General features: G+C 35.4%; 1 protein-coding gene across 1 annotated transcript in view; it reads left to right on the top strand.

The window, feature by feature from the left end:
* NPAT (nuclear protein, coactivator of histone transcription) overlaps positions 1–15,381 on the top strand; it is an 84,144-nt gene that overhangs the window by 35,486 nt on the left and 33,277 nt on the right. The window contains exons 3-10 of the mRNA XM_058289473.2: positions 3,636–3,696; positions 4,872–4,944; positions 7,024–7,064; positions 7,553–7,777; positions 12,817–12,895; positions 14,323–14,410; positions 14,886–14,977; positions 15,060–15,147. Of these exons, the coding sequence (XP_058145456.1) occupies positions 3,636–3,696; positions 4,872–4,944; positions 7,024–7,064; positions 7,553–7,777; positions 12,817–12,895; positions 14,323–14,410; positions 14,886–14,977; positions 15,060–15,147 (747 nt within the window). The remainder of the gene's footprint in view (positions 1–3,635; positions 3,697–4,871; positions 4,945–7,023; positions 7,065–7,552; positions 7,778–12,816; positions 12,896–14,322; positions 14,411–14,885; positions 14,978–15,059; positions 15,148–15,381) is intronic.

The following is a 15,381-nucleotide window of genomic DNA, read 5'->3' as shown; positions in this document are numbered from 1 at the left end:
CTTTATAACAATGTTACATGTTCTTTCATTACTACAATATTAATAAATTTACTTTTCAAAGGTTGCATTACCCCTTTATGTATGTTCATTCCTTAACCTTGAGGATTTGGGGATATGGATGCCCGCTCTGTCTCAGATTGAGAGGGGTGTTAGATCTTATGGAGCAGATGAGGAAACTCTTTTGCTTGCAGTTTTAGATACTCTGTTCTTTGGGATGGGGGTTGTCCATCATCATTTTGTTAATTGTTCTGGGTAAGCCCAGTAATGGGGGAGAGTAGGTGTTGGCTGCAACTCTTCTGAGATTCAGGGCTCAACTGACATGAACAGACTGAAGATTTAAGTTTGTAAGACATATTTAACAAATATGTTGCTAATTATGGGCTCAAATAAAAGTGGTAGATGTATCGTGGAGGGAAATTTTAAATGAGTCTAACTCTGTTACATTGGGGAAATAGGTTGTCATATATTTCAAGATAAGGCCTATCAATAGAGTGCTTATTTCAGGGGATTGTGTGCCTTGCCTACAGTGTCTGGATAGCTCTAGAGCCCTCAGGAACACCCCTATTTAAGGCTTTGTTCACAGTGGCAGTTAGTGAGATGTGCCTGAGACATGCTTAAGTGTAATCTCTGGAATGGCCTCCTGAATCATTTTCAGATCTCTTAGCCATAAAAACTCTTTTGTATTAGATGTTTCTCCCTCTTGGTCATGGTCTTTTCCAAGTGCATTACTGGTTGGTGCTTGGTATTAATCTCCTGGTGCCAGGGCGGCTTATCCTCAGGAGTCATGTCCCATGCCAGGGGAAAGGTAGCACATTTGTGTGCTGAATTTGGCTTAGAGGCCGCATTTGAGTAATAAGGAGGTAAGTCTTCAGCAATAGTTGTTATTAGGCTAAGTTCCAATTTTACAAGAATAGGATTCATAGTTATATGTGTTAATTTTTTTTTTTTTAAGATTTATTTTTATTTATTTAATTCCCCTCCCCTCCCCTCCCCCGGTTGTCTGTTTTCTGTGTCTTTTTGCTGCGTCTTGTTTCTTTGTCCGCTTCTGTTGTCGTCAGCTGCACGGGAAGTGTGGGCGGTGCCATTCCTTGGCAGGCTGCTCCCTCCTTCGCGCTGGGCGGCTCTCCTTATGGGTGCACTCCTTGCGCGTGGGGCTCCCCTACGTGGGGGACACCCCTGTGTGGCACGGCACTCCTTGCGCACATCAGCACTGCGCATGGGCCAGCTCCACACGGGTCAAGGAGGCCCGGGGCTTGAACCGCAGACCTCCCATGTGGTAGACAGACGCCCTAACCACTGGGCCAAAGTCCATTTCCCTATATGTGTTAATATTGAGGGCTTCACATACTGATCTGTTTTCTTTTATTTGGCACTGCCTATATACTTGAGAGATTCTTGCCCCTCTATTTGAGAACACAGCAGTTCTCCCCAGGGTAGGAATTTAATATTTTCTTGTTTATTGCATGGGTCTCCACCCACTGAGATAACACCTTATGAAAAGATGAGCACATTCATATTTCATAGAAGCATGCCCCAGGTGCACCCTTTTCCACACATCCCCCCACCACAGACACCTGGCAACTATGACTCTCCCCTGCCATATTTGCCAAAAGAGCATTCCCACCATTATAGTTTAAACCACGGACCTCTACCTCCCCAAAGAGTTCACCTGTTCCTTCTCCAGCCCTCCCCCCCGTTCCATGCTCAGCCCCCTCCAGTCCTGCTCAACCTCACACTCCAGCACCATCAACCCTACTCACATCCTTGCACCACCTTATCCCCCATCCACTCCCAAACCACCCCCTTCTACCTTATTATAGGTTCTATCCAGATTGAACATCAGCTGACCACTCTACCCCAGAAAGGTAAAATATTAACTTTAGAGTAGGAAAACCTGGGAGACACCACCCTAACCAAATGATTAATGTCAGTAGCAATAAATCCTGGTGATACCATGTATCCCCTGATATGATGCTATTAGAAGGGCACTCCATCTCTCTGGCAATCTTCCCATAATAACCTGGTCCAGTCATGACTAAATATCAGACAAATCCAAATTAAAGAGCATCTTATTACAAAATACCTAACCATTTCTTTTCTAACTGGTCAAGATCTAAAAAAAGGAAAGAATAAGAAACTGTCATAGATTAAAGTAGGTTCAATAACTAAAGGCCATGTGGTATCTCTTGTACTATCTCTGCAATTTTTCTTTGATTCTAAAATAATTTCAAAACAAAAGCCTTTATTTTTTAAAAACTTAAAAATTAGTGTAGCTGCTTACATCCTGTATTTTTAGTCAAGGAAACTTAAGTTCAGAGAGATTAAATTATATGCACGAAGTTCTAACAAGCAAATGGCACTAGGGTCTTTGCCCTGTTCTTTTTCTTTTTCTTTTTTTTTTTTTTTTTTTTAAGATTTATTTTATTTATTTCTCTCCCCACCCCCGGCCCATTCCCCCGTTGTCTGCTCTCTCTGTCTGTTCAGTGTGTGTTCTTTTGTGTCTGCTTGTATTCTCATTAGGTGGCTCCGGGAGCTGATCATGGTACCTTCCAGAGTGGGAGAGAGGCAGTTACTCTCTTGCACCACCCCATTTCCCTGTTCTCTGGCACCTGTTTATTTTCTCTCCTCTGTATCCCTTGTTGCATCATCTTGCCACACCAGCTCTCTTCATCGGATGGCACTCCTGTGTACAGCGGCTTTCCCACACTGGGCAAAATTCCCACACAGGCACTCCTGCACGGGGCAGCATTCCAGCGTGGGCTGGCACTCTGCATGGGCCAGCTTACCACGTGGGCCACCTTGCTCTCACCAGGAGATCCTGGGCATAGAAACCTGGACCTCCTATATGATAGACAGGAACCCAGTTGGTTGAACCACATCCATTTACATGCCTTGTTCTTTTTGTTACCTTGTGAAGCCAAAAGGAGGACATCAAAAATAACAGTAAATATTCAGAAAGGAACTGACTCTTCATTGATTCATTCAGTAATTTATTATCCACTAGAAATAAAGCAAAATTTAATTTACCAAGTTAGTAGTCAGCAAATTCCCTACATCTCAGGCTTTAAAGCAGGATAACAAATTAGAAATCTGTAAAAATTCAGTAGGGGAGAGAGTACTAATTATCTACCATATATCAGACATTTTCTTAGATACATTTTGTATAGTTACTTAATCCTCACAATATAAAATTCCATTATTAATAATATATCCATTTTATACAGATGAAAGTAAGCCTTTTAAGATTAGGTGATTTGTCATACATGTAGTTAAGTGTTGAATTGGAAACCAGAACTGTCAGTTCCAAAATCCTTGCTCTTCCCTGTTAAACACTTGTGTGACTGGTTTCTACCTTCCAGCTGGAAACTGATTTTCTGCCTTTGGACTGTCTTAGCTAGAGATATTTGCAGTCACTTTGTCCTATTCTAAGAGACAAGGTCCTGAACCCTTAGAAGATACAATATAACCCCTTGCTTGAGTCACTATTTTCATTTTTGATGATCTGCTCATTTCTCTTCAGGTATTCTGCAATTCAGACCTTTTATTAACTTTTGTGTGGCTAAATGTTTCATTTAGTATTGCGTTATTTAATGTAATATTTTATTATTTTGTAATGTTTGTTTTTTTCTTTTCAGTCCTTATTTGGAAAAAACTTGACGACAATTTTGAATGAATATGTAGCTATGAAAGCAAAAGGTAAGAATTCAAGGTCAGGATTTTCTTTTCTTCTGTTTTATGCAACATTCATCTGTTTTAATTAGAAATAATTTCTTAAAGAATATTATTGTCTTGAAATTTTACTTCAGTTATGAAATATAGTTTATAATGTGAAATGTCTTATTAAATAGCTTTTGCTTATATTGAGTGACGAAATCTGAATATTAGAAAATATAACAAATCATTTTAAAAAGACTGAAAAAATTCTTAATTCTGGATTCTCTACCTTGATGAACAAACATTACTGTGAGTTATAAAGTTTCAAACTGACATTTTAAGTTCTGTAGTCTAGATCTGGACACGAAAGCCAGGCATAAATCCCTGGCTTATTCTTAGAGTATAAAATAATACTTGCCTAATTTAATATTTTAAAGGGAAAGCTTTGATTATTTAGTCTCTAATGTAGATTATTTCCATAGCTTACAACATTAGCATAAAAGAATTAAAATTTAAAAATTAATTGCCATAAAGTGAGAGCATGAATGTTAAGCTTAACTTTTATTGATATTACTATTTTTATGCAAGCATTGTGCTAGGTACTTTCATATAATTTATCTAATTTAGTCCTTAAAATAACCCTGTGAAAAAGATGTGTTGTTTCAACCTATCTTAGCTATCTTACAAAAATATTTACAGTATACATGACATCAGAAACATATACTATTGCAATGCAAATATTTATATTCCACTTTTATTTTCAGTAACTTTTTCTGGGTTGAATTTTTTTTATATATATATATATAGTAGCTTTTTGACTTCTGAGTTTCCCATTAGTGTGGTTTTATAGCATATCCTAAAAATACTAATTAGTCCTCAGGAACTTTATTTGTAATTCTAATTACAGTAACTGGTGAATTTTTTTTTTTAAGGAGTAGCTAAGCAAACAGTGATTTGAAAATGAAACGATGGGATGCAGAAAGCTAATTTCTACCCTCACAGAAGTTTGCATAGTATTTTTAAAGTAATTTTTTTAATACATTCTCAAGTACCCCATGATAGCAGATAGAATAATGATCAAAATATAAAATTAATGGTCTATAAAAAGCTTCTCAATTCCCAACATAATGTCAGAAACTGAGAGAAAATTTTATATTTCTTATTGATTTTATGTGTCCTTATTCAGATTAAAGCATGAATTTTCCCCTTATATTTAGAAACATCAAATGATGTCCCAGCAATAATGTCATCGTTGTGGAAGAAGTTAGACTATACCCTTTCTCAGATCAGGTAATAAATTTATAAAGGGGCTTGTCAGAATGCGCTGAATAATTTTGGAATACAAATAAGAACCACTTTTGTTTTAAATCTTCATAAGACCCTGGGTCACACAGTGCCTTCGTATAATACTGAGCTAGTTTTGAAATTACTCCAGACATTATTGGTATTTGTCTTTGACTGGAATGATTTGAAATAAATTGCATACTTTAATAAGATGTTTACAAATGAGGAAATTGAGACTTTGGAACTTTAATGACACTTCCAAATTTTTCTAGCAATTTAGAGGCAGCTCTGGTGGTAGAATTAGTCCCTTAATCTCAGGTCAATGTGAATTCCCCTAGGGCAATTATCTGCTTTTTACATATTAGCAAAGTGGTATCTTGAATTGGTAGAAGAAGAGATCTATTTCACAGGCAGCCATGACCCTTTGGTTCTTCCCATGTAAAAACCAAGCTTGAAGAATAATACTGTTTCTGGAATCTTCTACTTTTCTAACTAGAATATTAGCATGGTGCTAAGATTCAGCTTCTACTTAGGGTCATGACTTTGTAATGACAGGTTAAACATCTTTAAAAGGATGTCAGCACTATTGGCATCATCTCTTATTTGTCTGCAGAGTCTTGTATAAAAACCAAAGTCTCTTAAGTTTACTTTCCTTTCTCCCAGAGCTACCAATGATTACTCCACTTAACTTCAGCAGGGACTTTATTTCCTTCCTCTGCTTAAACTGCTAAAATGGTTCCAAATGCTTTTTACTAACTTTGGACCACATCTTACTTGGTTGTCTTATTTTCATTCTCCTTTCCTGACATTTCCCTTTTCTCATCTTGCAAATAGTTTTCAAAGATGTTCACAGTTGGGAAGAGGGGTTGGCCCAGTGGTTAGGGGTCCGTCTACCACATGGGAGGTCCGCAGTTCAAACCCAGGCCTCCTTGACCCATGTGGAGCTGGCCCACGCGCAGTGCTGATGTGCGCAAGGAGTGCCCTGCCATGCAGGGGTGTCCCCGCATAGGGGAGCCCCACATGCAAGGAGTGCTCCCCATAAGGAGAGCTGCCCAGCACGAAAGAAAGTACAGCCTGCCCAGGAATGGCGCCGCACACATGGAGAGCTGACACAAGATGACGCAACAGAAAGAAACACAGATTCCCGTGCTGTTGACAACAACAGAAGCAGACAAAGAACACGCAGCAAATAAACAAAGAGAACAGACAACTGGGGCAGGGGGGAAGGGGAGAGGAATAAATAAAATGAATCTTTAAAAAAAAAAAATGTTCACAGTTTATTCAATACCTATAAGTATTTATAACTTACTAGGATAATTTATTGACAAAGTTTTACATAGTAGAAAGGATTCTTAGCCAGGTACTCCCTAAGGTTGTCTTGTGTGAATTAGTAAAAATGCTTCTTCCTTTTCAGTAAGTTTTGTGGTGGTTCTTGATAAAGACTTCTATGACATTAGGATATTGGCATAGTGTTTTTGACTTGGTACCAAATACTCAAATTCATAGTAAAAGAAGTAGTTTGTACTATGAATTTTCCTATGTGTTGACTTGCTCCTTCTCTAGAAGTTGCAAAAAATAATTTCATAATCATAAATTTAATAAAAGCAGAATGTTCATTGAAATCAACATCAGGATTCTGAAGTATATTTTTTTATATGTGGAGTCATGGGTAAAAATCAAAATTTCTCCATGGGAAGAATTATCTAGTTTTTTTTATTTTTTAGAAATTTATAATTTGTCATCGCTTTCTTATATATATAGAATTCCTAAAATAAAGTCAGAATGTATTCTTGATGTAAATGTCATGACAGTAATGCATATTATATTATAGTGGATAGAAACTTTTTATCAATATTAAATAATTGTGTTTGTGAATGTGTTTATATGCCCTCTGTTTTTCTCCTAAAGCAAATCAGATTTGCTCATCCAAAAAATGTGCTTCTTTTTTTTTTTTCTGAGATCTGTTGCCTTTTTTTTTCTTCTCTATTGCCTTTTAGCTCATACTTTAAGTCTGAATGTATCTAAATAGGATGTGTCATGCCAACAGATGTTTTCAACAGGTAATTGTTTTGTTTTATTTGTTAGGAGCATGCAAAGTTCCCCAGGGTTTGCTGCCAATCAGAGAGGTTGGTATTCAACTTTAAACTGTTAACAAATGTTAATGATTACTTCACACTCAAACTAACTGGTGAATATTTTAATTAACAGTGCATGTGTGCTAGATATGTGTTGGTTTTATTTTTCTAAATACAAATATATTATGAGGAAATATTCCCATTTATTTAAAAACTAGGCTTTATAAAATACTCCCTACATTTCTCATTTGCTCTCATGTGGTAGCATCTTTTAATTATTATTATATAAGTTTGTTTCTTAATTTGTGCTGGTGTTTAAGAACACGAATTACTTCATAGAAAATATAATCTTAGATTTAAAGTTTGGATGTACTGATTTTAAATAGTCTTATGAAATGGTCCCATAAATTTCACTGACTCTTTTTAAAAGACCATTTTTAAATCTATAGATCTAACATGTTAAGTAATATGGTACACATCTTGTAAATGTCTTAACATTGCTGACACTGAATTAATTGTTTAAATGTCTTGTGTTTCAGCCCGAACAAGAAATGGAATTACGGAAATCAAACGACAGAGAAGGCTTGCATCTCAAGCAGCTTCTGTCAGTTCAGAACCGCTGACTTTACCTTATCTTTCAGGACAATTTACTACTTCTCCTTTGACAGCTACACAAGTTATTCGGCCTAATAGCCAAGTTTCAGCTCCATTGAGGTCAAATTTTGTAGTGGTCAACCATTCACAGTCACAAGATACTATAACCAGTAAGTATAATTGTTTCTCTCTTGCTGTTGGCACTGCTCTAAGATAATTTCTTATGTTTACAAACTAGATGATTAGGCAAAAGCCAAACATCTGTTATAGAAACTAAGGAGATTGATTTGTATTTCTCATATAAATGTAATGTGTACTTATAAAAATTATCTTGATTTTGTTCTTGAGAACAGACTTTCCTTGTTAATGCAAATAAGATCTGTGAAAGGTATACTACTTGGAGTGAGCATCTTTGTAATTTTAATAACTTGATAATATTAAAGCTATTACTTGTATATACTATAACACTGTAAAGTAGGTATTGCCATCTTCGTTGTAAAAATCTGAAGCCAAAGTAATAGCTAGAAAGTGGCTGAGTTGTTTTGAAATCAGGTCTCTTTATATACTCTTTCTGTTGCAGTATACTACCCTCCATTGCTGAAGAGACATAACTTGGATAATTGGAACTTTGCAAGCATCTAGTATAGCTAAGAACCAAGCCTGGGAAACTAAAGTAGATGCCATGAGGTTATAGGTTTTTTGAGACTGGTATACCTGCTATACATACAACTTGAACAAGCTTTATCTTATTCTCAGAAGAGTTTAGAATGGCAAATAACTAATCAGTGGTACTATTTAAATAGGTCCATTCTCAGCAAGAAGATTTAACAGCCTAATGACAGAGTAAAACTTTGAATAATTAAATATAGACAAAGATATTCAAAAGACCTGTAATCCTAGAGCCACGTTCATATAAGGACAAATACCTATAGTCCTCAGTAGCCCTATATTATGTCATTAATGTAGAGGGCATTTTAATAATTAATATTAACCTCTAGGCATCAAGTTTGTATTGTATCTTCATACTGGATTCAAGAAGTCATGGAGGATTAGGGAGTTGAGGTGGCACAAGAGAATGATCACCTCTCTCCCACTCTGGAAGGTCCCAGGATCAGTTCCCAGAGCTTCCTAATGAGAAGACAAGCAGACACAGAATAACACAGTGAATGGACACAGAGTGCATACAATGGAGGGTGGGGGGAGAAATAAATTAAAAAAAAACAAGTCCTAAGAGAACTATAGTCTATTTCAAAAAGGTTTCTATATAAATCATTTAATAAAACGTCGGTTTTACTGTACACAGTAATAGTATATAGAAACACTATTGATTTTTGCATTAACCTTGTGTCCCACCACTTTGCTTAAGTCATCTATTCTAGTAGCTTTTTTGTGGATTTTTTAGGATTTTCTAGATATAGGATCATGTCATCAGCATATCCTGGAAGTTTTACTTCTTCCTTTCCTCTTTCGGTGCCTTTTATTTCTTTGTGTAGCCTAATTGCTCTAGATAGAAATTCTAGCACAATATTGAATAATGTGACAGTGGGCATCTTTGTCTTGTTCCTGATCTTAGTAGGAAAGCTTTCAGTCTTTCATCACCATTGAATACAATGCTATCTAGGTTTTTCATGTATGTACTTTACCATATTGAGAAAACGTCCTTCTATTCCTATCTTTTGGAATGTTTTTATCAAGAAAGGGTTAGGGTTAGTGTATTTTTTCAAATGCCTTTTCTGCATCAATTGAAAGGATCATGTGATTTTTCTTCAATATATAAATGTGGTTTCATTACACTAATTGATTGTCTTGTGTTGGAAACACCCTTGTGTACCTGGGATAAAACCCACTTGATCATGGTGTATAATTCTTTCAATGTGCCTTTGGATTCTATTTGTAAGTATTTTGTTGAGGATTTTTACATCTATATTCATTAGATATATTGGTCTGTAATTTTCTTTTTTCATTGTATCTTTATCTGGTTTTGGTATTATGGTGATGTTGGCCTTGTAGAATGAGATTGGTAGCATTCTTTCACGTTCAGTTTTTTGGAAGAACTTGAACACGATCAGTAGCCTTTTATATTTTCATTATGAAATATTGCAAATATACAGAAAAATGGAGAGTACTATGACAAATACCTACGTAACTATCACACAACTTATACAGATCTCAACTTTTTTTTAATACTTCCCCAATTTAATTATTAGTTGGGAGTTAGAAGGAGAAAGAAGTTGTTAAACTTATCTAAGTGTAATTAATACATTTGGAGAAATTAGTGGATCACTTTGACAGTTCTTACATAGAACCTTTTATATAACTTTTTAAACTTAATATGAAATAAATACAGAATATCAGATAAAATTAATTTATGATGTAATTACTATAAAATACCCACCACTGAAGTCAGGAGATAGAACCTTAAAAACCACTCCAGGGAAGCAGACTTAGCTCAATGGATAGAGCGTCCGCCTACCACATGGTAGGTCCATGGTTCAAACCCCGGGCCTCCTTGACCCATGTAGAATTGGCCCACACATAGTGCTGATGCATGTAAGGAATGCCATGATACACAGGGCTGTCCCCGGTGTAGGGGAGCCGCACACAACAAGGAGTGTGCCCCATAAAAGGAGCCACCCAGCTGGAAAGAAAGTTCAGCCTGCCCCGGGGTGGGGCTGCACACACAGAGCAGCTGCCATAGTAAGATGACGCAACAAAAAGAGATACAGATTCCCGGTGCCACTGACAAAAATACAAGCAGACACAGAAGAACACACAGTGAATGGACACAGAGAGCAGACAGCTGGGGGGGGCGGGCGGGGAAGGGGAGAGAAATAAATTTAAAAAATTTTTAAAGCCACTCCAGATGCCCTCCACGATCATCTTCCCAAGCAGTCCTTCTTATTCCCCTAACAGTAGCCACTATCCTGAATTTTATAGATTTTATGCATCTCTACTATTTACTTTTCTTTGTAGTATTCTCACCCAGTTCCTAACTCAGCATTCCTAATCCTGTTGTTTAGTTTTCCACACACCATCACCATGTTTTTTTTGCCTTTGCCTTTGCAATGTATTTGTTGAAGAAACCAAATTATTTGTCCTATAGGGATTCCCACAGTCTAGATTTGCTAATTATATTCAGAAGTTTAGTTTAATGTTTTCTGTCTTCTGTATTTCCTGTATATTGGTAGTTGGATCTAGTTACATAATTAGACTGAAGTTTAAATGTTCTTTATTGCAACACTATATCATAGGTGGTAGTGCGCTTTTTTATTTAGAGGTGCCTAATATAAAGTTATTTCTCTTTGTGATAAAAGCAGCTAGTATTGCTCAAAACCCAGATACATGATTCACTTGAAGTTGTAAAATGTTGATTGTCTGATTGTATGCCTTCATCATTTATTTGTTTAAATACTTATAATCAAGAGAAACTTTTCCTCAGTTGCTAGTTGGTTACCCAGTGGAACGTTTGTTTTTAGAAAGGCAGAATAAATGCTTGTTTCTCTTTCTTTATCAACTGGTTTTCAAACTAAAAAGGTGGTTCCTGGTATCCTCTGAAGTTGACTATTTAGTGGTGATTTTTTGTATTGTTAGTGGTTTTAAGAGATATATTATTATGAGTAAATTTAAACATCTATGATGTTTTGACCTACTCTAGTTATTATCCTTATTGATATTAAAATTGGCCAGTGGAAGCCTCTTTAAAGATTAGGTCATGAAACATTTTGGCAAGACCCTACTAGTTCTTTGATAGCTTCCTTACTATCTGGTATGATGATGTTTCATGCTCTCTTTTTCATCTAGACCTGGAGTCAGCTATTTCCTTTACAAACCTTGGCTTCTTATAGTGGAAAATGGTGTTTCAAACCACAGTCTGTGTTCTTTGCTAGTGAGTCAATTTTTGTTTCTAGACCTTTCCAGAGAATTGAATTTACATGTGTGTGAGTATGTTTATGTATGTGTGTGGCTATCTGAGTGTAATTTTTTTTTTAATTTACTAAATACTTTATTAGGTCATACTGATAGTTTCCATTTGAATTTAGAACTATAGGTGTTCTAAATTCAGTGTTATATATTTCTCAGTGTTGTCATACTGTGTCCATTTACTAGTACATGATATGCTCTATCAGTATATACTTTAAGATCTTTTTTTTTTTTTTTTAAATTATAGCAAAGTTTTGTTGAAATAAAGTGTTTGACATTTGTTCTGTACCCTTGCTTTGGCTTTCTTCTTCAGAAACTCTATATATGTTGAATCTTTTTTGTCTCCTTTTTTCATCACATTGTTATTTCTAGTTTTTTCGTGAGTTCCATCAACTCATTTCTGTTTTTTCCTGGCTCTGGTTTATGTGCTTTCAAATCTTATTTCATTTTCTTAATATATTTTATTTGAAAAATTGGATTTCAAAGTATGTAATTCACCGGTTTTTAGTACATTCACAAAGTTGTGTTGCCATCATCACTATCTCATTCCAGAACATTTTCATCAACCCAAAAGTAAATCCCTACCCATTAGCAGTCACTCCTTATTCTCCTATCCCTCCAAGTCCCTACTACCACTGATCTGCTTTCTATATATATATATATTTCTCTGCTTTGGACAATTCATATAAATCGAATCATACATGTTGAAAATCCTATTTTCCCTAGCTTAATATTATAGTTAAAGATAAATTCAGAGAACATCTGGTACAATTTGCTTATTCTACGCTTGAGACTATTGTAAACCTATGATATTAAGGGGCAAAAAAAAAAGCTAGTGAATAACAGTTGGGAATTGTATTTAGGTACCTACTGTCGGTTCCCATTCATATCTTCTTTCTCTTCAGTGCACTGAAAATTCTCTGCCATCCATTAAGTTCTCCCTCATTTCCATCTTTTCTCTAAATCCTCTTCTATACCCAGAACACTTAGTTTATACTTCTTATAGTTGTTTTCACTTTCCCATGTTATTTGTTGCTATTATACTGCACTATTTTATTGTAAAATCTTTAGGTATAGAGACTATTTAATTCATGTTAATATCTTCTTCATTGTCTTGCACATAATAGATACTATGTGAATGTTTACTGAATTTAATATGAGTTAATAATCATTAGTTCATGCTACTTATCCAGATAATTCAAGTTTACAAAATTGTTCAATTTCCTTGGCTTACTGTTTTGTTTTCTTTTGGTTTTTTGTTTGTTTGTTTGTTTGTTTCTTAATACAGCTGGAGAGGCTTTAAACATTCCTGGTCCTCAGGAACGGAAATCTCATGCCAGTTTGATGTCTCCTGGTAGACGCAAAAGGTAAATAAATGTTTTTTAAAAAAGAATTGCCGATAACCTTTAAAATTTTTAAAAAGAAAATTACACCAAGATACCTGCAGTGTGGATAAAGTAATAAGATTGGATTAAGTTCTTGGGACTATTTACTTTTATATCTCATTCCAAAACACATTTTTCTACATTTTATCCTACCTGAAATTGAGTTGCGTCTTACAGTTAATAGCATATCGCTGTTTCATTGGAAATGTGTTATTTTTTCAGTAATGGCACAGAAAATAAATACCTTAGAATTTATGTCAACTCAGTTTAGTATTTTTGAATGAATATAAATAATGCCAGCATGTTTTATTTTATTTTATTTTTTTCTCTCCCCTCATCCCCCCATTGTCTGCTCTTTGTGTCCATTCACTGTATGTTCTTCTTTGTCTGCTTGCATCCTTGTCAGCGGCACCAGAAATCTGTCTCTGTTTTTTTGTTGTGTCATCTTGCTGTTTCAGCAAGTACAGTGCCACTCCTGGGCAGGCTGCACTTTTTCACACGGGGCGGCTCTCCTTGAGGGGCACACTCCTTGCATGTGGGCTTCCCTACATGGGGGATGCCCCTGCATGGCACATCACTCCTTGCATGCAGCAGCACTGAATGTGGGCCAGCTCACCACATGGGCAAGGAGGCCCTGGGTTTGAACCCTGGACCCTCCCATATGGTAAGTGGATGCTCTATCAGTTGAGCCAAATCTGCTTCCCCAGCATGTTTTAGAGTCTGCAAACATTTACAGTCTTAAATTGGTCAGTAGTCAGAAATCTTTTTCAGGAACTGTCTCTAAGATAAGTTATTTCTGTTTTTGTTTCAAGGATATTTCAAAAAAGAGAAATACTAGTTTAAAAAGTGTTTTTATGGTATTTCACGTGCCAGGGCATGGATAATTTTGTTAGAGTTTTCACTGTTGTCTGTCTCCCTTTCAAGACTAACTGTAGCCTCATTTATTGCCAACTTCCTCACTCAACCGTGAAAAAGTAGTTAAAGCAACAGTAATAAAAACATCTAATATATGCAGGAACCTTGACTTTTATTATACTATAATTATATCACATACTTTTATATTATTATCATATATGTATTATATATATTATATCACATGCTTTATTTCCATTCCACAAATCCAATAATGTAGTTGGTCTTACCTCATTATGTAGTACTTCAGAGGGTCAGAGCTTATCTTGCCCTAGATCACATTACATCACTAGTAGGTGGTAAATCTGGACATTGAATTCATTTCTTCTGAATCCAAGTCTAGTAATTTTTTTTTTACTCTATTGCCCTTTGTTCCTGCCACAAATAAAGTATCTTTTCTCCCATAATAACCTGCAAAATTTATATCTGCACATGTAGTTTTCATTTAATTTGTTAGACCGATTAGTTAAAGGACAAGCTTTTTTAATGTTTTTCAGTGAGTCTCAAAGGAAAAGTATCACTATGTCTGTGCCTCATTCAACAATTCGAAATTTTCAGGATCCAAATGCATTTGCTGTAGAAAAAGTAAGTACTCTTTCCAGACTTATGCAAAAATAGTGGTGTATATATGTGTCTATATTTCTATAAAGCTGTGAGATGGAATTGCTTTGATATATAGAATAGGGATATGTAGCAGTAAGGCACAGTCCATTCAAAATAGATAGTATATGCAAATGTGCCAAATAAGAAATAGTGGTATTTTGGGAAATTAAATACCTTGTAGTTGCTGGATCATACAATTTATTAAGGCATTTTACTGGGGTCAGATTATCAGAAATCTTGCCGTATATGCTAAATAGCTCGGATTGTATTCTGTTATCAATGAAAATTAGTGAAGTATCTGTGAAAATACTTGTAAAGGTATTACTTTGGAGGAAATTACAACTTCTGAGTTTCCAAATATGTATTTTAAAGCTATGCAACTTCCATTAATTGGCTCTTTTAAGATAAATATGGTAATATTTCCTATTCTCTTGCTAATATTAACTTTCTTTTACAGCAAATGGTTATTGAAAATGCACGAGAAAAAATATTAAGTAATAAATCTCTTCAAGAAAAGCTTGCAGAAAATATTAATAAATTTTTGACTAGGTAAGCTTTGTTCATTTAAAACACCTAGTTGTTTTTGCTTAATATTAGTACTATACTAAAGATTCTCTTTTGTGTATTATAGTGACAGCAATATTGCTCAAGTTCCTAAGCAAACAGATAGCAACCCTACTGAGCCAGAGACTTCAATTGATGAACTCCTGAGACTTCAGGTATGAGTAGCTCTGAGTATATCGCACATATACTCAACGTTAAGTTAAAGTGATGGAATTTTGGTTTCATTTTAAAGCACACCAACAGATTAGTTGTGAAAGATGATTTAAAATATTAATTTAAGATATAGGTTTTCTTCTTTTGTTCTTCAAGTATAATCTATTTCTGAAAACATGATGGATAGTAAATTTTCAAATACTCAGAGCCTGTACTGCATTATGTAAATGGAAAAA

Source organism: Dasypus novemcinctus, chromosome 27 (assembly GCF_030445035.2).
Source record: "Dasypus novemcinctus isolate mDasNov1 chromosome 27, mDasNov1.1.hap2, whole genome shotgun sequence".
NCBI lineage: Eukaryota > Metazoa > Chordata > Mammalia > Cingulata > Dasypodidae > Dasypus > Dasypus novemcinctus.
Note: the sequence above shows the minus strand (reverse complement) of the source record. Positions and strands in the feature narration are given on the sequence as shown.